At 43.5% G+C, this 24,329-nt stretch overlaps 1 protein-coding gene across 3 annotated transcripts in view; it reads right to left on the reverse strand.

Moving 5' to 3' along the window:
- Positions 1–24,329, reverse strand: part of ube2e2 (ubiquitin-conjugating enzyme E2E 2) — a 44,117-nt gene that overhangs the window by 17,124 nt on the left and 2,664 nt on the right. The window contains exons 1-4 of one of the 3 annotated variants that reach the window (XM_061049854.1): positions 20,314–20,317; positions 16,438–16,512; positions 14,392–14,575; positions 11,762–11,812 (exon numbers count right to left, since the gene is read on the reverse strand). In XM_061049854.1, the coding sequence (XP_060905837.1) occupies positions 11,762–11,812; positions 14,392–14,567 (227 nt within the window). In that variant the 5' untranslated portion in view covers positions 14,568–14,575; positions 16,438–16,512; positions 20,314–20,317. Of the gene's footprint in view, positions 1–11,761; positions 11,813–14,391; positions 14,576–16,389; positions 16,592–20,313; positions 20,318–24,329 lie in introns of those variants that run through there. The other 2 variants (XM_061049853.1, XM_061049855.1) reach the window with 2 other exon arrangements.

Genomic DNA, 24,329 nt, shown 5'->3' on the forward strand with positions numbered 1-24,329 from the left:
AAGAGTGGGGGAATGATGACATGCAGGAAATGTCAAGGGCCCTGGTACAGCCGCAGGGACTCTCTGGGACTCATTGGCGGCTGTAGCTCAGTTGGTAGAGTTGTCGCCTCTAAAACCGGAAGGTCAAGGGTTCGATCCCCAGCTGAGCAACATGTCCGATGTGTCCTTGGGCAAGACACTTAACCCTGCATTGCTCCCGCTGCTTCAGTGGCGGTGTATGAATGGAGTAGTGTTGTACTTACTCTCTGATGTACGTCGCGTTGGATAAAAGAGTCTGCTAAGTGAATTGTAACATTGTAACATTGTATATGGGGCGCCCCAGCAACGGTTCTTGAAATTTTACGGCCCCTAATTTTAGTGGCCAAAATACATTTTTGGTGGCCACAATGCTGGCCTTATTAAAACACAGGAAAGACAATATAAGCAGAAAAAAATTATGCCACATTACAGAGTGAAGAAAGTGATACACTCTTCAATTTATTTAAGTCAGTATAAGACTGAAGTCTTATCTTTAACAAATTGCATACCTTTCACTTCTGCTTAGTTCATTAGTTATTGTTTGATTTGTACTATTATCGGATCAATGTTAAAAATTATGTCGTTGTGACAAACCTATGGTGGCCACAGGGGCTTTTTTTTGTAGCCCCTTGGTGGCTTTAATCAAAGTTACACAGCACTATGTAGGAAGACATGACATTCAATCCTTTTGGCAAGAGGATCTAAAAGAAAGAATACTTGTCGGGTTTTGCTTGCGGCCAATCACGTAAAGGGATTTTTAATTTCTTTGGACATGCGATAAGTTTCCACATGAGTTTACATTTGGGCCACCAAACACTAAGGAGCTCGAAGGCTTAAATTCCTGTTTTCTATTATAAAACATATCAATAAAATGTCCCTGGAGGAGTCTCTTGTAACTGGTATGTTTCCAGCTGACAACATCTGGCGATCACATGGATGGTTTTAACATGAACATAACAGAGTATGTTCTTAGGGGGAAAAAAATCAGCAATCATGAACACATAGATGTGCAAAGTGAAAACTGTAAACGCAGCCAAACGTCTGCGCACAGAAGCAGAGTGTTCCTGAAGCATCCTGTCGCTAAAGCAGAGAGATGTTTACAGCAGCAGGTAAATCGCTGTCTGAGTCGAGACCTGCACCAGGGGGCTGATAAATAAAACGGGAAAGTAAACCAGTAATTGAATGTGAATCGGTGTGTTTTGCAGCTCGTGAATACCGCCGTGCACAAATAAAACCATTATCTGCATTATTTGCTATTCCAGCTCATTCTCTTCCCCGGGGGCCTTTTTTTTTTCCCCCTCTCCTAATGGCACCGTCGTTCAGTTAAGATCTTCTTTTCTATCAGTGTGGCTGCTGTGGTTATCAGAAGAGGAACTTTAATGAAGCAATCTCCATTCCCCTCCCTGACTGTGAAAGAGGCCCAAGACCAATTACTGCGCAGCGCGGCGGCCCAGGCGACACCTCCTTCCTCTGTTCTATTGTCTTTATTGTCTCAGATGACATGGTTTGTTTTTTAATCAAGCCTCTTATTGTTCGTCTGCACAATGACTACTGCAATTACTGACCGGACGGTTTATCCAGAAACAAGGGGAAATGGTTGAGTAGGTGGTTGTATGCTTTCCAAGTCGAAGGGAATAACATGATTTTATTCTCACAGGAGGGCGAGCTCGCACGCTGGGCTGAATCAATGCAGGCGGCAGCGGTTGGTATTGAACGGAGAGAGGAGCATATTTTTAACAGAGAGTTTTGAAAGAAGTGGCCTTTCATGCGGGGAGTTTGTCCTCGCTGGGGTCATGTTAACAATGCTGTAAATAAAGCATAAAGCGGGGCATCTCTTTGTCATCCTCAGTCCTCCTCTTTTCATTAAGAGGACGGAAGGAGGCAAAGCAGAGATCCTGGTGAAGCTAGCATATGCCTTCTCTGCATCTGAGCAGCTATACAAGCACCCAGCGTCTGGTGCGCTGCAAATGTTTGCCCCCAGCCAAAAATGAATAATGCACAGCGTATAGCATTATCATAATACACAAGCTTTGAATAAAAGGAAGCTGCAAAAACATAATGAGTCATAAGAATATCACTCAGCCAACAGTAGTACTGCTGTGCATGCAAGGTGAAGGATGACGCAGTAGCTGACAGTCAAAGAAAAGCTAAAGTTGCACAATTTCTCCAGAACATAAAAAACACTTGAAGAGCACATGTTGTAACATTAATCTCAGCTCGCTGTATTCACACAGCGCATGATCTCCTTTGACGTCATGCACGCAGAGGGAGGTCGAATGCTGTAATGTCTTACTGCTGTGTTCCAGGGAATCTGAGGAAATATTATTTTACTGCTCCTCTACGAACCAGCGACAGAAAAGACGTTGGATTGAGAAATCTGACAGCCATGTGGTCTTATTTTTAGTTGAAACGAAGTATTTTGATACCAGTTAGCGCCCACTGGACGACAGCTGACTTCAGCATTCAACCACTGTCTAGCTCAGTGTTTCCCAAAGTGGGGGTCGAGACCCCCTAGGGCGTCCCAGATACATTTGGCCAGTTAACACGGTCAATTTAAACCCTTACACCAGGGTTATTAAAAAACTACAAATGTACCGCCTTTTCAGATACCGATCGTTCGAGAAGCTGACAATTATCTGAAGGACTCTGCATTATTAATATGAAAACACCAATAAGACACCATAACAGCGTTTCAGCTCTCCACTCCGAGTGTGACATCAGATTGGACTGGCTCCCGTGTGAATAACGATGAATCGATGGAGACGCTACTTCAAATTCAGAAAGAATATAGAAGTTCAGTGTGTGCGCGCGCTGTTGTGTGTGTGTGTGTGTGTGTGTGTAGTCGAGGGGTAATTATAAACGTTTGCTTTCCTTGAATAAAACAAGTTAGAATTTGTGCTGACATGCAAATCGCTCCGCTGGCCGGGGATTCACAGGAACGCGGCTTCAGGAAAGGAAACTGCCTCAAAAACACATTCGTCTCAAAGACAAAAACTGCAGCCTCCTGCAATTTATGAACTAAATTAGTCAAGAGTGCTGTGTTGATTTTTTTTAATTTCACAGCCCTGCACTGAAGCTCTATTCAGCCGTAATTAGAGACTGTCTCTTCTGCCTGCCTGCTCCCTCCCAGAAAGCACTCTGGGCAGCCATTTGGCTCTGTGGCTGAGGGGAATGGACTTATTACCGAAAGGTCAGTGATCAGGATGAGCTGAGCTGCCAGATCGGCTGTGCAGCCTGATACTGCGATGGCCTATTCCTCTTGACACCATATAAGCCCTCAGGTTAGCAGGTGGAGAAATGTGACGAGGTTTAAAGCAGCGGGTTGAACAGAGAAAAGGGCATTCATCTGAGACGTTGTTCATTTTACTACTTACAACAGCCGTTAACAGTGTTAACATTTTGTCCCCCCCCCCCCCCCCCCCCGAGACGGCGAATATTTCATTAAGACACTTAAAGTCTTCTTGGCAGGAGGAAAAGGAAAATCTATGAGGTTTTGAGATCCCAGTCGCAGGAGTAATGGGATCTCAGAGCGTTTATTTACATCAGCGTAACTTTTATTTGTTCGCTTGCCAAAAAGATTCTTCTGTTTTGCTTTCCTGTCAGCCTCAGATTACCGTTCAGTCACTCTCGATGGAATAAAACGTGCCTGTGAAAGCGGCGATGAAATGGCAACACTCCACCTGCAAAATATCCACAAGCCGCTCTGCATGCTCCGCTTCCCAACAAGCCCATTAATAACGTTCTGGAGACCAATGTTTGCCAGAAAAACTACCTCGCAAATGAGGACATTGAGAATTCAATGACACACATGAATCAAGGCAGGCCGTGTTTGCTGTCAAACAAGTGCCGCAGTGGAAAACATTAAGGATGAATTAAACTCAGGCCGGTGTCTGCGAGGGAGGAGGTGGGAGCATATGTTACGGTCGCTCTATAGGAGCACATTTATTTCTTTTCCACTCTGAAAGTTTGTGGGAGCAGAAAAAAAGAGAGATGAGGGCAGCGTGGTTTGCTCGGGTAGACGGTGATTTTCAGCAGATGTTTTATAGGTGGAGAGTGCGGTGGCCACATCAAATCAGCAGTCTGGTTCAGTCCATCTGTATGCTGTCACATCCTTCTGCTCTTGAAGCAGCCCTGCTGCATCTCATTCATGTTCAAGCACCACTGTTGTTTTCCCAGATGGCATGTTTCCTCCTGGGTTATGGCGCTTTTTGAATTCACCTTGAGTCACAAAGATGCATTTACTGTTAACACCAGATGAAGTTCGTCTATTCTGTTCCTGAAAACTAATCGGCCCACTTCTTTATTTCCAACCAATCCATCTTTTTATGTTTTAGTGTTATAGAGGCAGAATTCAGGTTTAAAGAATCTTGTCGGCAACTTCTTTGTGTTTAGTTGAATTAAGTCATGTAGCAGAATAATTGTTGTTACTCTGTGAACTATCATCCTGATTGGTAAATGGACTTAGTCCTCTGACTTCTCAAAGCCTATTTACACTGCAGGTCACACCTACACATTTGATGGCAGAAGCTGCTATGTAGAGTTTCCATTGGTATTAACTGATCCCATTCTTACACATTCACATGCCGCTCATGAAGCAGCACGAGCAGTTTTGGATTAAGTGTCTTGCCCAAGGACACATCGACATGTGGCTGCAGGAGCTGGGGATCGAACCCCTGACGACGACTACCACTGAGCCACAGCAGTGACTGAATGTATATAAAATTTCCTATGTTGGCATTTCCTGTTAATAATTTGAGGCCCTAATTAGAAGAACTTGATTTTGTTTTTCGTATAGTTAAGGTTCAGAAAATCACAGATAATTTTACAAAGTATAATAATATATGTTGTAAAAACATTGTGACGAGTCCTTCATTTGGATTCAATACAACATTTTTAAGCAGCATCTTAAAAGCCAACCATTCAATAGTTTGATGGCAACAATGCAAGCCGTTGCCCTGTGAGCCAGCAAGCCCTCAAATGTGGAGTTCAAATTACATTTTTGAAGGCCCAAATTCAACTTCACACACAAAAAAAAACACTATTCTATTGATAACATTTCCCTTTAGGTGGTGCTCATAATGGTAGCAGCAGCTTTCCAGGGGGCAGAGGCTGCAGACGATGCTGCTGCAGAAGTGATGGCAGGACATGAAGCTCTCACGCTGCTATCACGCCAGGTAAAAATACTGATTCATCTTTAGACAAGAAATAGTTTGTTGAAGCCTTTTTTTTTTGGCATCAAATACTAACTACGTCAAGTAAATTTCAGTCTTAGAGGCAGAATGAGCAGCGATTGTCAGGTTAAGGTTTTTAGCCACATTATTTAAAGCACGCTGCTCCACCCAGCTCAACCACAACAGAAGCTTCTTCCTGGGTGTGTGCTGACTATCTGGCACCTGGATAACCTAACGTTTTATTAAGTCCTCACACCCTGAGTGCTGTTATTGGCTTGTAGCTACATAACGACTGCCAGAGGTCGACTCCCAGAAACATCATGCACGCAACGAGACGAGAAAACAGGTAGAGAGTCTGAGCAGAGACTACAACATATTCAGCGAGCGTTCACTGGTGTCGTCAGGTGTTTAGTTGCTTTTTCATCTCTGTAGTATGCAGCATACGTCGACGGAACAGAAATAAATGACAGCAAATTCTCTAAACATTTGCTTCCCCTTCATATTTGCTTCCCGCTCTTTCAGCAACATCCCATCAAATATAAAGGTCGACTTCGCCCAGTCCTCCTCATTAGTCTCTGACCCTGCCTTTGTCTATGCTAATGTCTTTGTTGTCTCCCAGAATAACCTTTTTTATTTATTCTGCTTGGTGAACATAGCGCTTCGGATTCTGAAGCGTGGCTTCATGAAGGATTGCTTCATTCAGTAGTCAATGGACAAAGACCTTCGCAGAAAGGTCAAGAACATGCCTCCGTCAGACCCAGATGGGGGCCCTTTAATTCATCAATATTTATAGAGGCGGTGATTATGGAAACAAAACATTGATTGGGGCAGATTCAAGGTAAATGTAGCTGTCATGTTAACACAATCACTTGCTATTTACTCGCACATTGCAGAGACTGTATGCACCATCATTCTTTAATGTTGCCGTGCAGAATATGGTGATCAACTGGAGCAAACAGGAGGTTTTCCTGCAGCTCATGACCCCCCCCTCCCTTTACTCCTCGTCCCTCCGCCCCCTCATGAATATTGATAACCCTCCCCTGCTGTGCTTAATGGTAACGCTGTGAAAAATGATGCTGGGTGTGTCGCTCGCGCATAATCCCCCACGGGCATGGCACAAAACTAATACACAGCTTTCACAGGCATGAAGATGATCCCATCAGCGAGGAGAGAATTAGAGGTCAGAACCTACAATAAAGACAGCCTCATTTCTTGGTGGGACTTGATGCTGATGGGAGATACATATTCATGTCAGAGCTGTAAGCCGGCGAGCGTGTGATGCAGTAAACAGCTGTGGTTTGAAAAAAGACCTGTTCCCTGCAGCTCGCATGATGTCATCAGGGAGTGACAGCTCTGTTTTCGGGCATCACAGAGGCATTACATCACACCAGGAGAATTCGGGGACCAAGCACGGCTGTTCTAATGAGCAGCCATACAGTGTGCATCACAGCTTCACTTAATGTGGAGTGACATTTGAGGCAGTCAGATCACGTTATAATCAAGCGATAATCCATGCAAAAAATGAACTGACTGTTTGTGAAAACCCCTTACTGTGTCGCTCCTAAACGTAGAGTAGGCCTGTTAGCATGCAAGGAGCTACAACGGCTAAGACATAAGAGCATCGCCCTCCAAAACCACCAACACAAGGGAAAGAGTTTAGCACCTTCCACACATGCAGTGCACTATGTCATAGTTCCACTTTTACCTGGGACAGCATGCATGAACACACACAGCTGTGTCTGTGTCTGTGTGTGTGTGTGTGTGTGTGTCTGTGTGTGAGTGAATGCAAAGCTGCAGCTGTGTGCTAACATGCGCTTCTGAAAACACCGTGATAAAATGTGAATTCACACACACTGGAACACCAATATTAAGATGTTTCACATGCAGTGTGTGAGTACAAAGGCATAATGACGGTGGGACTTTGTTACGGCGCTGTTGCAGATCCGCACTGGTTAAAGGGCTGGAAACAGTTTCAACACTGAAGGACGACAGCAAGAAATGTGATGCTGCTGTTGTTTGTCACAAAGTCCTCATTGTTAAAAATGAAGAATCCAGAAGAAGGTGTGTATTGAAACTAAGTATTTTCAGTTCATTGTAGAGGAGCTAAACTGCTTCTTTGGGTGCATAAACTCTTCTTATTTACTTTTTATTCTGTAAGTTGTTCTTCCCCAAAGTGACTTGTGATAACCTGACAGCAGAGGAGGGGGTTAACCTGTTCCTCCAAACGCAGCATGTGTTATTTCTGTTTTGCATTATATCTATTTGAGCAGCATGAGAATCTGGCCTCTCCGCCTCCTGCAATGCTTTTTTGATTGCTCAATGTGAGTGCACAAAAGCAGCTTTAAAAATTGCATATTTGAATCCTGATGGGTTGACTCCAAAATCTGACACTCACTGACTGTATTATGTTTCAGGCAGCTGCCATCACTCCATTGTAGCTGCGAGGGAAGTATCCGTGTGTCCATCTGCGAGAAGATAAAACACATCACACAGCACCGCGGCTCACAACTGTGAGGTGCATCACTATTGCGCTGCTGTTTTTACAATCAGTCGGAGTGTCTTTGACATTCCCAGCTGAAGTGAATAAACTCTACAAGAACGGAAAAGCAACAAGGCACTGTAGTCACACAGATACAGACGCTTTATTACAGAAGTATGAGGTAGGACGTGAAATACAATCCAAGAAGCTGAATTTGCTGCATTTATTTTATAACATTGTCCAAACACTCTTGGAAAGACAATCATATGAACACTTCAGGTGAAGCTCAAACTGGTACTAGAGCCAGTGAAGTCATTTAAGCTTGCCACTCGTTCGTTTCAGCCGGTCCAGAGGAAAGGACGCTCTGTGTTTTCTGTGTTCTACATATTTTTAAATGAAACATATTTGGATTCTGGTTAAGAATCTGAGAGGTGGGAGTTTTGAGATCACTAAGACACACATAAAATAGATAATTTCACAGATTATGTGAAAGGCAGCCACTATAGATTTGTGAGCTCCAATAAAATGGGAATTTTTCAATGATTACGATTATTTACCAAACAATTCCCTCAGCTGTGACACCCAGTGTAGGCACCGAAGATATGACCAAAACTACGAGAACAAACTGATGGAAAAACTACACAATGACACCATTTGTAAATCTGCATTACAAATTAATATGTCGGTGCATATTGGAAAACATAAAGTCATTTTCTCATATGCACCTCTGAAATTTCTAGAAACTTTCAGACAGGCCATCCCTGAATTGTGAGTGTTTTCCCCCCCACATCTCAACAGCAGGAGACTCTCCCTGTCAGACAGGAGGGAAGGGTCTCAGGAGGCAGGACACGACGTCAAAAGAACAACGCAGAAGTGGAAGACGCGGCGACAGAGTCCGACACATTCATATCCAAGTATACAAGTCAGTACTATGAACGAACAGAAAACATAACGCAGTCGTGCGCCTGTCACAGGATAGTTACATCATCAACACCTCTTACTCGCTCGTGGTGAATTTTCCCAAATTACTGATACGGACTCACATCAGCTCACCCTGACTTCATGCGGAAAATGTACTGGAGGGCTGGAAGAAGAAACTCAAGATGAAGTCAGAGTGAAACATTTGGCTGTTTGCTTTCAGGAGTTTATGTGCAAGTGTCAATACACCAATCCACTCAGGTATGAATATAGCCGTGAAAGGAAGACTTTAGCCACCTACGAGAGCATCAAATGTTAGTCTTAGGCAATTTAGCCTCGGGGAAAATGTGGCAAAAAGAAATATTCAGCATGTTTATTGACTACTGCAGGCATATAGAGCGAGGCGTTTCCACAGCAGACGTAACACAGGAATAGTCAGCCAAGGGATTTTTGTGAGATTTACACAACAGGTTTGTTTCCCAACTGTCGACAACTTGCTCAGCAAAAAAAAAATGAAATCCCTCCAGTAATACAAAACACACAAGATACAGTATTCTCTATATGCTGAGCAGCACAGCTCTTTAACATGATGAATTCAGCTGCAGCACTCAGCCTGTCACTTCCCTTTTCAAGAGTATCTAATCCGAGACGTTTCCCTGAGAGATGATTGCAATTGTTCGTGCAACTTGAAGGCAGGAAAACATGTCTCCGCTCAGCTACTGCTTCATTTGCAACGTTCATGTAAGAGCACAAGCTGCCTGTACAATCTGCTCTCAGTGTATGACAGTGAGAATAATTGCCATGTCAAATCCTCTCGGGGCTTCAACGTGTTCCTGTTCGTTTGATGCATGACAACCGCCAAGGTGACGAGCGAGCTGTCACGGCGCCGAGAGTGAGATAAAGCTCGGAGACCAATTTAAATACTTGCTATCGTTTTCAGAGTGGTGACATGGCAGTAAAAAGTGTGACAGTTTTTCTTCATACTGTTTGGAAATTGATTTTTTTGAAACAACTTAAGCATTAATATAACAGGCGGCTCACAGTTGTGGAAAGCTAGGAAACACTAGAATCAATGTGTGTGTGATGATTTATCCACACGGACGGCGTATTGTAACAACAGTCAGTGATATTAAATGCAGCTGAGGGTTAACACGGCAGCCTCAGATGGATGCTGGAAGAAAAGGCGTGGGCGTTTCATTAGACTTATCAAATGGGCACCTCCTGCCACAGATGTTCCACTAAATTAGATCCTCAGCACTTCCAAGGCTTTAAACGGGGAATTCTGGCTCTCTGCACACATCTACAGAGAGAGAGAGAGAGAGAGAGAGAGAGGAAGCAGAGCTCTCCATTTTGCAGAGAGAAAAAACACAGCGTGAAGCCTTCCTCAGCCCTGAAGAGAGTGTAGGTGATACGAAGGAGACTGCAGATTTTAACCACATGATGAGGACAGCAAATTCTCCCTGAGCAGGACAAAGTGGGCGAGGGAGTCCGAGGGGCTCCTCAGCAGAGAAACAGATGAGGTGACATACATCAAGCAGCCCCCCCCACCGCCCCCCCACAGCGCGTCGCGTTTGTTGAATGTAGTGAAGTGAATCTGTGTAACACGACTCTCTGTCTGCCTCCTGAAGGGGGCCAACAGTCTGTGACTCCATTTGTCGCGGGGCGGGGGAATGAAATGAATAACCTTTCAGGGGCTAACCTGGCCGGGAGCGGGGGAGCGTGCGGCATACAAATGACGACACCAGCATCGGCCGTGTGCACTCGTTGAGGCGGGAATGTTAATGGTGCCGTGATGGTTTGCATGACAGATTTGGTGTTGGATGCATCTGACCTCTTTCTTCTCCCCCTTGTCTCATTATCAAACAGAAGGCTAATCTATTTGGGTGCATCACAGGAAACGCATTATTGGATAGTGTGGTGTCGTTTTTGCGTGTACAGAAAGAGAACACACACAGAGAAAAGGATTATCTTGAAGAAGCTTAATTGTTTCCCAGGCAACTAGTTCCCCCGCTAAGACGTTGACTGTGAAATTTCCGCTAGCGATTATTTTACTTTCAAATGACTTACTCGTGTCCTCCAGCTAAATCCTGCATGAGAGCCAACCTAGATTTTTTTTTTTTGGCGGGGGGGGGGGGGGGGGGGGGGGGGGGGGGTAGGAGGGGAGGGGGGTTGAGATAGATTAGAGTCCTCGAGGAAAACAGCATCTCTTTTTAGCCTCCAGGACAATAACAAAAACCGGGCTGTGGGCTGGAATGAAAAGGTTAGCTCAATGTTTATCGTTAATGCTGGTGGGCTTCTGATGAGACCCAGCAGGGGTGATTAATTCATGCAATAAACAAGCCCGTCTGGGGCGCAGTAATTCCAAATCGCCAGATGAGTCATACAAAGCTGTTTTTCCTGAATCATTTATAAGCAGGTGCACGTGAACAAATATCCAAAATGGTCAGAAACCGTGAGCAGCTCCCACAAGTGTCTTCAATCTTGCAAGAATCGGCTTCCGTTTTTTCCGTCTTAATTTGCAGCCGAGCGCTGGATCAGAGAGCGATAATTGTGCCGCGATAACCACAGACATTATCAGAGTCACTTTATTTCAGTTAATACAATGCGGCTCCTGCGCTGCATCCTAAAGGCATCCCTTCTCTCTCTTTATGTCAAGAGAGACGGATGAACGTGTGGTGTGCCACTCACCAGCGACCGTATCTCTTCCTCAAAAGGGGTGAGAGCCGCGGCAGCCGCACACAATAACCATTGTCTGCGGTAAATCCCAGCAGAGCGAGGAGGAGGAGGAGGAGGGGGGCCACATGAGAATTGAAACAGGTTTTAAAGTCACACCGCCGCTCATTTTCCACCATTTCAGTGCAACCATAATACTGTGATCTGCTCTTTCCACAGAGGTTGCAGCGTGCTTCATGCAGCAACAACAACCACAATGCCAGAACGGGCTACAGCATCTCCTAATTCACCTGAGATTACCATCTCAAACAAAACACAGAAACAGAAGCATTATGGGAACAGAGACAAAAGGGAGCGCGTTACAGCGTGGCCTTTCCTTTTACAGACACGAGCCGGATGTGAAAGACGCACATTTCTGCCGTCTACATCCATTACAGCCATCTGTACGTACAGGATTGTGAGTCAGCGAGGGGAACGCTTTGAAAAGATGACATCTTCTTACCTGCAGTTGGGAGGAGGGTCTAGTGTTATTTCTGCGAGCTCTTTCTGAATCCTGGAAGAGATAGAAAGAGATTATGTGGTTTAATTTGATGTCGATGAGAGGGCAAATCTCATGAGGATAAAAGTGGAAGGAATGGAGCGATCTGTGGAGCATGAAGTCAGTGTTATAAGCTGATGAGGTAAATGTTGCTGCTTCTAATCCTACTGTCAAACATGTGCCTCTGCAGCAGTTTAAACACAGGACTTAACACTGACATTTGCCGGTACCATTACCTTTGATGACGCCTGGACTGACACCAGAGCATGCACAGATCTCTATATGGTCATTTTCTAGCCACAAGTATTTCATTTAAAGCAATTCTTCTTCACCGCCGTGGAGCAGAAACTCAGACAGCAAGTTGGGCATAACTAGTTGAACGCTGGCAACCACTGACAGCAACAGTTTGAAAGCGACCCAAAAAAAACAACCCGGTGCATACTTGGCCAATGTAACATTAGTCAGCGCTACACTGAAACATGCAGCTCAATGTCATACATGACTGCACATCCAGAGGAACTGTGGGCTGAACAGCAGCAGATATGAGCCTGTTGCAGGAGATCCACTCGTTTTATATTGAAAACTCCTGGTTTGTTCATTATTCTTGATGCATGTGCGGAAATACCTGCAGAGGTCTCCTCTTCTCTCCAAGCATGTGTATCTGATGATCAGAACCAGTGAAAACTGTTTTTCGGACACCCTTTGTTTGACAGGATATCAGGAGGGGCTACAAGCTGAGCTGATTCTAACTAAAGCCCTTTTCTTTTCATGGAACGATACCGCAACAGCGCTGTAACAAAGCGCCTTTCTACATTCATATTGATTCCACAACGGTGTAATATTGGTTTCTCTATCTGTACATCCACATTGCATTACAGCGTTGTGGAAGCGCGACGTGTAGAGAAACAGTGAGAGCTCCACATTACACACACTCAGAGGCATGCACACACTCACAGCGCTGTTCTCCCCGCTGATTTCTAAAGGGGGGAAAGTTATCACTGGAGGTCTCCTTTTTGGGGCGGATATTTTTGGGACTATTACGCTGGTAGCTGAAAGTTATTCACTAATGGTCAGCGGGGTGGCAGTAGCTCAGTCTGCAGGACTTGGGTTGGGAATCTGAGGGTTGTCTGTTCAAGTCCTGGTGTGGACCAAGTCTGGAAGTTGGTCTGGTTGCTGGAGAGGTGCCACTTCACTTCCTGAGCACTGCCCAGGTTCCCTTGAGCAAGGCACCAAACCCCCACCTTCTCAGGAAGGCTCGCAGTGGGCAGCCCCCCCACTCTGACATCTCTCCATTAGTGCGTGTCCGCAGGATCCCGTTTGTGCATGTGTTTGAATTTCAGCCTGTGTGTGTGTAACATGTCTCTATAACAGAGTGTAAAATTGAATTTCCCCCCGCGGGATTAATAAAGTTGATCTTCTTCTTCTCCTCCAAAACAAATGGAGCGCCTCATAAGAACTGTAAAAACAGCCAACAAAGTGTGTTTCAAATGTTCTCTGGTGGACACAAGAGAGAAGGATGATGACTGATTTATTCCTGGATGAGTTTGTGAACAGTCTTTTTCAGTGATGACATGCTGTCACACGAGAGAACTAAACTAACTTCCCTCGCTCTCTGCATTGCGTTTGTTTTTGTTTTTTTTACAAATGGTTTTCAGATGTGCCAGGCTGTACGACACAGCATCATATCACAATCACACAAGGTGAAAAGCAGATATTTTGGGATGAATACGCTGGTAGCTGAGTGTTATTCACAATTGGTCAGTTTAAGTGCATTTTTATGAATCTGTGTAGGGACAGACAACAGGTATCGGACCACCTCTAAAGCTAATAGATGGTCAGAGATCTCATTTAATTACTCAACCCTGTAAATAACTTGTTCTTTTTCACTGCAGTCAATCGTCTGTGCTGGCCCTAAGAACATTAAGAAGCCACCTGAAGCGTGAGAATAATCATGCACTGTGACTCATTGTTCGGATAAATGTGCAAAAATGATGACTCAGCCTGTGAAGGGCACCCGAGTGCAAACGCTGCTGCTAAACTCAGGTTAATATAAACACACTACTTCAGACGGCAGCGAGTGAATCCTCTCTGTGTTACCACTGAAGGCTCTCGTAGTTTACGGTGAAGGATAGACACACAAAAGGGAGATGATCATAGCATCAGTGGCTGTTATAAAAAGATCCAGTGGCCTGAGCCAACCCTTTGCTCAGGCGGTTGCATAATTCTGTCAGCGCCTGTCTTTTTTGGGGGGGGTTAGTGCTAAGACTGGTGGAGGAAAGTGGTGGTGGTGTAAGAGAGACACGAGTGCTGCAGAGCATGAGGCAAATCTGTTCAAACAAACAGGCTGAAACGGGAATTTCTCTTTCAATGACAGCAATGACACACGAGCGACGAGCTGTGTGAGTTACCTTCTTTTTGTGGGTTTAGTGTCACACTGAATAGCAGGGATGTTTGAAATGATAGTGCCTGTGGGACTGTGGTTCTTTTTATATAACTTCACACCCCCCGGGGGGGCACGCAGGGGAGGTGAGGCCTTCGGTGTAACAAACATACCTCTGTGTAAATGCTGCTGTGTCCCCCCCCCCCCCCCTTACCTCTTGGCGCTAGTTGAGAGTTTAGCAGCGGTTTTACTCGAGATCTTGGTCTCCTTCTTTTTGGGCTGTGCTTGCTCGCGCTCCTGCTCGGGCGGTACCGATTCCCTTTGTTCGATATCCGAGCTTCCCCCGCTGGTGCTGGGGCTGTCGTCCGGTCTCTGTACTTCGCTGGACATCGTGGGCCCTGGAAATGATTTCAAAAGAACACAACAAGTAATGTGAGCTCCTGAGGGAAATAAAGATGATTTAATGTCCGATCGCTTTGGCGTTGCCTTCTCTGCACGCATGGGGTGATTACAGTGAAGCCACAGTGAGACGGTTTAATTCAATCAATGTACAGCTGGACTTCGATGAGAGTGAAAACAGAGCAGGGGTGTGCAGTGCGTGAAGTGATGAAAAGACATTTGTCAGAGCCTACAGTGCTGCAGATTATGAGTAGGACCCTTGTTAAAAGGAATATAATGAGCCATTCACCTTATGATCTACGAGGGTTTTAAATGTATGACAGGCTATTTGTTTGGGAGACTTTATATGAGACGATTTACTGGCTATGATTTAAAAAACAGACTACAGACCTTATTACACCCCCCCCCCCCCCTTTTCTTTAAACACATACTAGAAGGGTACACTATCAGAGTTTATGGGTAATAATTTGCTTTTTCTTTCTTCTTTTATTCTGTTTTTTTTAAATAAGTTTGTGCTGCTAGCTTAAAGTGCTATAAAAACCAAATCATTATTGACATATTACGCTTTAAATAAAAAAAAGTGTTAGTTAAGGTCAATGATATAGCTACAGAAGAAGATCAGATCCAGACTTGAAATAAATATTGAAGGAGGATAATTTTTTTTTTTTCAATGTGCACTTCGCGAAAAAAAGTCGGACTCATTCGCGAAATTGTGGTATTCTCAGAGTTTTTACTTTTTTTTCCTCAAGATTTCGGCTTCCTTCTCGAAATCGTGTTTCAACTTTATGCTGACATTTCAACTTTGTATTCAAATTTCGGATTTTAGTCTGGAAATTGTGATTCGACTTTCTCAACATTTTGACTTCATTCTGGAAATTTGGGAATTTCTTCCAAAAATTATTATTTCTTCCTCATGCCTGGCCCTATTTGTCTTCCGTAAATGACCTCATAGAACATAACTTTTGAAAGCCATGCAGGTTAATTTAGTCTGCAAAGTAACACACGTATCATCGATCAAACGTTCAATATTAATTTACATTCACAGGCGACAAAGAACACGTCTACAGTAAAATGTGTTGTTTAATAAAGAAAAGACAGATAAAGCTGTATAATGTGTGAGAACTTAATCAACACGGTGACGTGAAGCGGCGGGGGGCGTTTCACGGTTATGATTAAAATGAACCCGGTTGGTCGGTGCGGAGACGTTTCAGTCAAATTAACATTACAGACAAGTTTAGACGTTTTTGTTATTAAACATAACTTCATTGATTGGTCAGGTCGTGTGAGTCAACATGTGTGGGGTTAAAAAACACAAAAAGGGGTCGAATCGGGGGTCGTCCTACGAAAGCGTTCATAAACATAATCAGGAGGTAGATTACGGTTTTAAGAGGGGGGGGGAGGGGGGGGGGGTTAACGTTAGGGGGTATTTTATAAAATAAAAAAAAAGAAATTAAAAATGAAGACTAAACCAGGCCTCGCGTCTTTTAAAGTCAATGAAAATACGCAGAGGAGGAGAAGAAGAAGAAGAAGAAGAAGAAGGCGTTTCTGCCCGGACTCGTCCGACAGAGACGCAGGCGGCGGCGGGGCTGATGGAGGACGGTCAGCCGCCGGGGTGGAGGGGTGTGGGGGGAGATGTGCCGATCCTCACCGAGTGTCCACATTGTACGTTTGAAGAGCAGTGACCCTGCCTCGGCACAAAGGGAGGCTCGTCCCACACATCCACCTCCCCCCTTCACTCCCTCCACCTCCTCCTCCTCCTTCTTCTTCTTCTTCTTCACTGGAAAACGACACTTTTCACGGGACATTTACTTACTTTTCGTGAATCTACGAGGCGCGGCTTGAATGCGTGTGTCGATATTACCTGGCGGCTGGCCGTCGATGCTGCAATTCGGCGTCGTAATCCCAAGGTACCGAAAAAAGTATATCCTCACACGGCCGTCTGCTCGCTCCCGTGTCCTAGCTATTTAACTGGAGGTAGCAGCAGCAGAAAAAACGATTACAGAAAACTGAGGCAGCCCCGGACCGCCTCCACGCGCGCTCCCGGTCAGCGGGCACTGCTCGTGCACGCGAGCTGCAATGGTGAGAGAAGTGTCCAGTGACTTTGGTCTGTAGCCACAGGAGGTCTAATTCATTCAAATAGGCTTCTGAAAATGAAAGATAATGCTGTTGGTCCAGTCATGTAAATTGACCCTGTCTATAACATAAAAAATAAAAAATAATAATCCCTCCATTCCCCCTCAAACCCCCACACAGGACTACCTCACTGGACTGTAAAATACAATATAACATACATCACAAACGTGCAATATATTTATCTGTATAGTCATTTTACACATAGCTTTTTATATCTATTTATATCTGCACCTTATTTTTTTCTCTGTAAATACTTGCTGCTGTTTTTATCCTGCACCACAACGAGCCAAATGCAACGAAATGTCGTTCTTATCTGCACTGTAAAGTACAAGTTTGAGTGACAATAAAGAAAGTCTGAGTCTAAGTCTAAGTCTAACATGTAGTGGACTCGTTTATGTGCAGAGAGAACTAGATCTGCACTCCACGTAATTGTCTCATAACTTCCTCTGTTTGTAGGATTAACAACGTGAAACATTCAGTGAAATTCATTATTCTAAAGCTAAAGGGCTGATTATGGACAATCCTTTTTTTATTAATAAGAAGGAAGAAGAGTGGATTATACTGTTGGTGAGGATTAGAGAGGATGCTAATTCTATTGAGGATGCTAACTCATTGAAGGACTTGTGTCCAGGAAAATAGAGGATACAGGAAGGATAGGGACAATGGCTGTCTGAAGGAGCTGTATCGACATGGTTAGTGTAGGATAAGCATAGTTGGCCGACAGCTAGATAGATAGAGAGATAGAATCTTTATTATCATTGTATACAAGGACACAACGGAACTTCGTTAGCAGCAATCCTAAACAGCAGTGTTTACAAAAACAACAACAAAAATATATAGATTTGTGGTGATATGACAGAGAAGTATGTAAAACGTGGCCAGAGCAATTGCTGTTCAGTGAATGAATGATAATAATAATAAATAAATAGACAGTTGCCACAACTGCTGACAGCTACCCACTTGTTGGGTTTTGCTGGTTAGCTACAGTTAGCTCTTGTAAACACAACATTAAAAACTGGGCCCCTCCTCCTGGGCTCATTGCCACCAGAAGCGCACGCCTACTGCAGGGTTAGCATGAACGTTTACTGCTTGTACCTACGCTGCAAGCTACCAGAGAATATTACATTTGTTGTACCCTCATTTTGGAACTAGCTTTATCTGTGTGATAATATTTTATCTTCTTTGCCGCTAATATTCGCCAGTTTGAATAGCTTCCAATCGCTAAAATTGTATCCACTCCAGAACTCACCTGTGCGCTGTGATTGGCTGGGAGAAAAAAACACATCCACTCCCTGCCCAGAAACGTCCCGAGACAACCAATGAATCCAGACGGAGGACAGGGTCTCTTCAGACACAGTTATGACCACACAGGCCCAGAAGTGAGGATTGAGCGACATTGCAAGTCTATATTTATTTATTTAAAATTTCAGGGAAAAACTGCTGACTCTGCATTCAAACAACACAGCTCCCCTTAGCTCCCCTGTCACTATGCCCTGGTTCTGCTAAAGCCAAGACGTATTGGATCATTTCATGTTTTTTTACAAACAGCAGGAGCTAAAACGACGCAAGGACAAGCTAGAAAACCCACCCCAAAGCCATGTTTCCGGCAGACTTATTTTCCCTCAAAATATGTGTGAAATCATTTAAAGCCTGCACAAAAGCTGCTTTGAAAGCGAGCACAGTGTACATGTGGAAACATACAAATGTGTGCCTCAGGTTTTATAGATGACAGTGTCAATTTTTCCTTCAAACCAGGAGCTGAAAAAACATTTTATTTCTACTTCTTTGTGGGATGAGGGGAGCTGTTTCTTCTGTTCAGACTCATGTTGTCAAAGAAGGTATATTTCACAAAGACAGAATTCACTTTGAAGTAACAATTAGTCTTCATATTTTAATAACGCGCATTGATGTCTGGCAGTGGCTGACTGAAGTTTGTGACGCCTTTAATTCTGTTTATCCTCATCATCAAATTATAACTGTGAATGAAACAAAATAAATGAGCCTCCACTGGATTCAATGTCAACAGAACCGGAGGCTCTCCACCAGGCAGAACCAGATTATCAACATACTAGTGCGCTGATCATCCATAAACCAAGAAGCGGCTCTGTGATTCTTTTGTAGCTGCAGTGAAAAAGTAAATGCATAAATTAAATACTTTGTTGAATGATTCTCTTAGTTTAAACAACACTGTGCTGGTGCAGCACTTTGATGGAATATTTAAAGAAAATCTCACACGCTGCTGTGAAACTGTGTAAACTCTCCCCGTTCATCCGCTCAGGCGAGCACCAACAAAGTAATGAAATCTCTTAACACCAGTTCTCATTCACGATTTGTCATGCACTCACAAGGTAGACCGTTTCTCAGCCCACACTTTCAGCTCTATTGTCTGCAAATGTTCAAGTAACAGCAAAACTGGGAATGGGTCCAGTTTGCAGACATTACTGTTGCCATTAGCTCTCTGTTAATAGCCTCGAAACATCTGAACAGTGATGTGCATATTATTACACTCTTAACAAAATCTGTACTCGGCTGCCTAATGGTGATTCAAACAGACCTTGACACATCATGTTACCTGTGAATTACCATCATTATTTCTTTGAATCCAATCCAATGCCAGCTCTGAAGAGTTACCTTCACAGTCCAGGATTTCAAATATTAGAATATTACATAAGGCCAATCAAATAAAGGGTTTTTAATACAGAAATGCTCCTTTTGCATGAATCACTGCATCAATGTGGTGTGGCTTAGATGCAATCAGCTTGTGGCACTGCTGAGGTGTTATGGAAGCCCAGGTTGCTTTGAAAGCGGCCTTCAGCTCGTCTGTGTGTAGGGTCTGGTGTCTCTCTCCTTCCTCTTTACACCCCATGGTTTCACTATGGGGATCTGGTCAGGCGAGTTAGATGGCCAATCAAGCACAGTAATACCTCGGTCAGCAAACCAGTTACTCGTCATTTTGCCTCTGTGGGCTGGTGCCAGGTCCTGCTGGAAAAGGAAACCAGCATCTCCATTAAGCTTGTCAGCAGACGGATGGCATGACGTGCTCTAAAATCTCCTGCTGGACAGCTTGCATTGACTCTGGACTTGATTAAAAACACAATTTTGACTAGTGCTGTCTCTGTGCAGGGATTTTTCCTGAAACCAGATTGACAAATCTAACAAATGTAGCTGGATTGATAAAATAATTTAACCACTTAAAAACAAGGCTGTCTCTTAGTCACGTTTTGTGTGCAGCCATATGCAGCATATTGCCTGAGGCAAATTCCCCCTTCAGGGACATTTTATTGTTTTAATAATCTGCTTTTTTTCACTTTGAATTCACAAGAGTTACTGAGTGTTTGATGAAGATGTTTGCAGTTTTGAAGATTTCTTACACTCACCTCTCCTAGCACGAGTACCTTGAAAAATAGTCGTTGAATAATTGATTATAAGACTCTGATTCAGGAGTGAATATTCAGTGCATGTAAGTGACGATGTTATCTCTTTCTATGTGTAGTAGGATACAGTGCACATTTTCTTGTATCTATGTCTTTATTTATACATACAGCAGACTTGTGACCTCATGTTGTATATCTGTTGTGTTGTGTTGTACTTTTCTTTGATCCTAACGTCTGCTGTTGAAATGACCCAGATTCTTCACAGCCGTCATGAAAGTGTCATCCGATCTAACTGAGTGCATTTGTTTCAGCTTCAGCGCCGGTCTGATTTACATGTAATTGTTATCGTGTCACATGTGAGGAGTCCTCAGTGGAGGGTCTACAAGCTGTGGCTTCACTTTGCCGGCATTTGATGGCCGTCATTATGTTAAATACAAGCAGCTTAAACAGGATAAGTGCTACCATATGACCGCCGCTTCCGTTTACTCGTAGCGTATATGGGGGCCTCCTCTGTGCTGAGGCGCGGACATGTAAATGCATTCCGACTTTTTAAAGATGAACAGTAAAAAGGAAATAGAAAACCCAGCAACTCACAGCAATGTTATAGAGATCATGAAATTCTATTACAACTCTACAATTTAGCATTACATACATTTAGCATACATTTAGCAGACGCTTTTATACAAAGAGACAAACATCAGAGAGTAAGAACAACACAAGAAAGGATCTAGAGCCGTCGGAGGAGACGTCCGTAGAAATCTTATATGTATTAAGAACTCTTAAAATCTAAGTTGTACTTAATTACTTACTTAGATAGCAGCTAATATGGGAGTTTTGGGGCCGATACGATATTTGTGAAGAAAAAAAATACAATACCGATATATCGGCCGATATCTTTCTTTGATCTATGAAATCTGTAGAGATAAATAGATATACACATTTATCGGTTGATTGCTCAAATGCAAATCAAACACTGGTGGAAAATATATATAACGATGGACAAGATGGTCACTCAACTGGAAAATAACTGAGCGTGTACGTGCATCACCGCTTGACACTCTGGAGAGTGATGACGCTTGTTGTAATCCATGTAGCGCCCTCTGTTGGTGAAAGAAAACTGCTAGTGTAACACAATGAAACTCAAATGAAATGTTATTTGACTAGAGGATGAATCTAGTAATACCGGCGAATATCTGCCAAAAAAAAAAAAAAAAAAAGCCGATACCGATAGTCACTGGATAAGCTAATATCGGCCGATATCCTCGGCTGGCTGATAAATTAATCGGGCTCTAAAGACTACCGCATACTTTATTGAACTTCATGTGATAATGTTACATCAATGCATCGGCATATTAAACACAAAATTAGAATTAATGATGATGATGAATAATGCTGACAGAGGCCACCGCTCTGAGTTAGGGGTTTCTCCATACCATAATGATAAACTTTGATATGATACTAGTGCAAACAAACAATATCGATACACTTTTCTATACAGAGACAACAAAAAATATAAGTTCTATAGGCGCTCAGTTTGGGGTATTTTTCTGTTTTTGATTAAATTGCCTTAAGACTAAACCAAACTAAATGTTTTCTAACTCCACCTGGGGGATTCTGAAGTGTTCCCATGCCAGAAGGGATATATCATCCCTCCACTGATCTCTGGGTCTACCCCAAGTCTTCTCCCCATTGGATATGTCGTAAAAACCTCTGAAGGCAGGTGACCAGGAGGTATGCTTATCATATGACCGAACCACCTCAGCTGGCTCCTTTCGATGCTAAGGAGCAGCCCCGCCCGATGTCCCAGCTCCTCTCGCTATCTCTTCAGACGAGCCAATTCTGCCATCTCATTCTTTTGGTCACTACCCAAAGGTCATGACCACAGGTGGAAGTTGGAGAGTAGATAGACTGGTAAACCAAAAGCTTCAGCTCAGCTCGCTCATCACCATGACAGTCCGGTACAACACCTTCATTACTGCTGGTGCTGCACCAATCCATCTGTCAATCCCCCAATCCACCTACCATCCATCACTCATGAACAAGACCCCGAAATACTTCAACTCCTTCACTTGAGACAGAGACTCCCACCCCAACAAGAGGCAGCAATCCACCGATGTTTACCCCTATCCCTCAAACAGCTTCTGAAGAAAACAGCCAATCATTTTCCAAACAATCATCGTAACTCCCTCGTGCATGTCGGCTAAAATTCCTCTCTATAAAAGTGAAACATGGGGCTGTTGAGTGCTGAGGCCTTTATCGTCTGGATTAATAACCACAAAGTCAAAAGGGAGCGGTGCACTGAAGCGCTGTGCTTTTTTTCTCCTGCCTTTTCAAGAGTCAGCCGGCTGAGATCTGAATGCCTGAGGGGAAGAAAAGCAGGAGAAATAAATTGTTCAATAACCGACCCAAATCCATCTAATTTCTGTGTGAAATGTGGTTAATGACAGCTTTTCATATTTTTGGAGACATTTCTTCAGATTATCATGATTCGATATGCCAGTCTGACCTCCCCGTGGGTTTGATTGTTTAAAGATCAATAAAACACATACAGGCTCAGATTGCAGTTTGCTATTCTTGTCTTGTTTACACAGAGATTAACGGAGCAAGGATGTTTATTTAAACTGGGAACACTTAGACCCGGACATCTGACGGTGTGTGGCAACAACAGGTTTTACATTTATATGAGGCTTTAGAAGGCATGTGGGTTCTTGTACTGTCTGAACAAGATGGGATTCTTTTTTTTTTTTTACATCTCTAGCTATGAGCTGCATAAAATAAAACACTTTTACTATAGGGCTGAACTTTATTGTAAAAAAAGTGACATCACAATATATTTTTTTCTGCGATATATATATTGCAACAAGGCACCGTGTCCGCCTTGTGTTTTCTCCTGATTGCCAGCTTCTTATTCAATTTTTTCCTAATATAGAGAGAGCGTTTGCAGCAGCAGGCAGTTGCTCTGAGAAAAGGCGTACTGTAGCGTCTAGTGTCTTTTTTTTTCGAAGCGCTCTGCCTTCTTGTGCGTCCACTCCGAGCGCCAGCTTGTCAACAGGCAAGAATGGAAACTGTTTGGGGCCCCAGGCCAGTAGGGGACAACAAAGTTTAAACCACAGAAGGGGCTAAAATTTTTCAAAGTTTGCAATGACAGTCGGTAACCTCCCTATGTGGCCCCATTTGTCGGCACTGACTCTATTGTGCTGCTTAACGTCACAACTTCCACTAGTATTACGTGATGATGTTTGTTCTTTGACCTTCAGCATATTTATATTTTGAAATTACAAGGTTTTTACTGTTTTTTATTTTTATACCATAATGCTAATTTGAACTTTATTCTTTTTTTGTTGTTGTTATTGTCAAAGTATTTATAACAGAGTGGTGATGAACGCTGGTTGGAGGGGCCCCTGTGAATCTGATCTCGCCACTGTCGAGCGCTTCCACTTGAAAATCTTTCGACTCATCAGAAGGGCGCTGATGAGGTCACCGGCAATCTTTTCAACCAGCGAATCACATTGTAGAAATGTATTTTTGTCTCCTATGGATCATTGTCGTGTACCCACATCCTCCTTACTCTGCGTCTAATCAGAGCCGGGTCAATCATTCTTATTAAGCTCATCATCCAGACAAAGTAGGAGGGCAAACATCCTCCGTTTGATGCTCATATGGAAGGATAAAACAACAATCTTGGGGCGCCCCATGTATGGAGGCTGTAGTCCTCCAAGCGGGTGGCCCAGGTTCGATTCCAGCCTCTGGCCCCTTTCCCGCATGTCATTCCCTACTCTATCTCCCTGATAACTATATCCACTGTCCTATTGCTCCATTAAAAGGCCCAAAAAGCCCAAAAATAAATCTTTAAAAAAACCAAAACAGTGTCGGTCATACAGCAGACATTGTCAAGAGACTGTTGTCATAGAAACAAGACGCATGTGCAGCGCAGAGGGTAGCTGACAGCAAGCTTGAGTTTCATCTGTCTGCATGAAAACGGTGCTTTGTAAAATGAGCACATGCTGAGTAAAAAAGTGTTGCTCGTCATTGACAATAATGTTTCTAATGTTTATTGCTCGTATTGCGATGACAATAAAACTGAGATTTATTGTGCAGCCCTATTTCACTACATTGTTGAAAACAAGAATTAGAATTACAGTAGCAAGAAAAATAAAAGCAGAACAATGTGGGTGCTGTTCCAAATGAATCTAAAGTCTGTCAGACTGGTAGAGGAGGGAGAGATTATACGAGAGCAGAGAAATGA

The sequence above is a fragment of the Labrus mixtus genome, chromosome 11, assembly GCF_963584025.1.
Source record: "Labrus mixtus chromosome 11, fLabMix1.1, whole genome shotgun sequence".
NCBI lineage: Eukaryota > Metazoa > Chordata > Actinopteri > Labriformes > Labridae > Labrus > Labrus mixtus.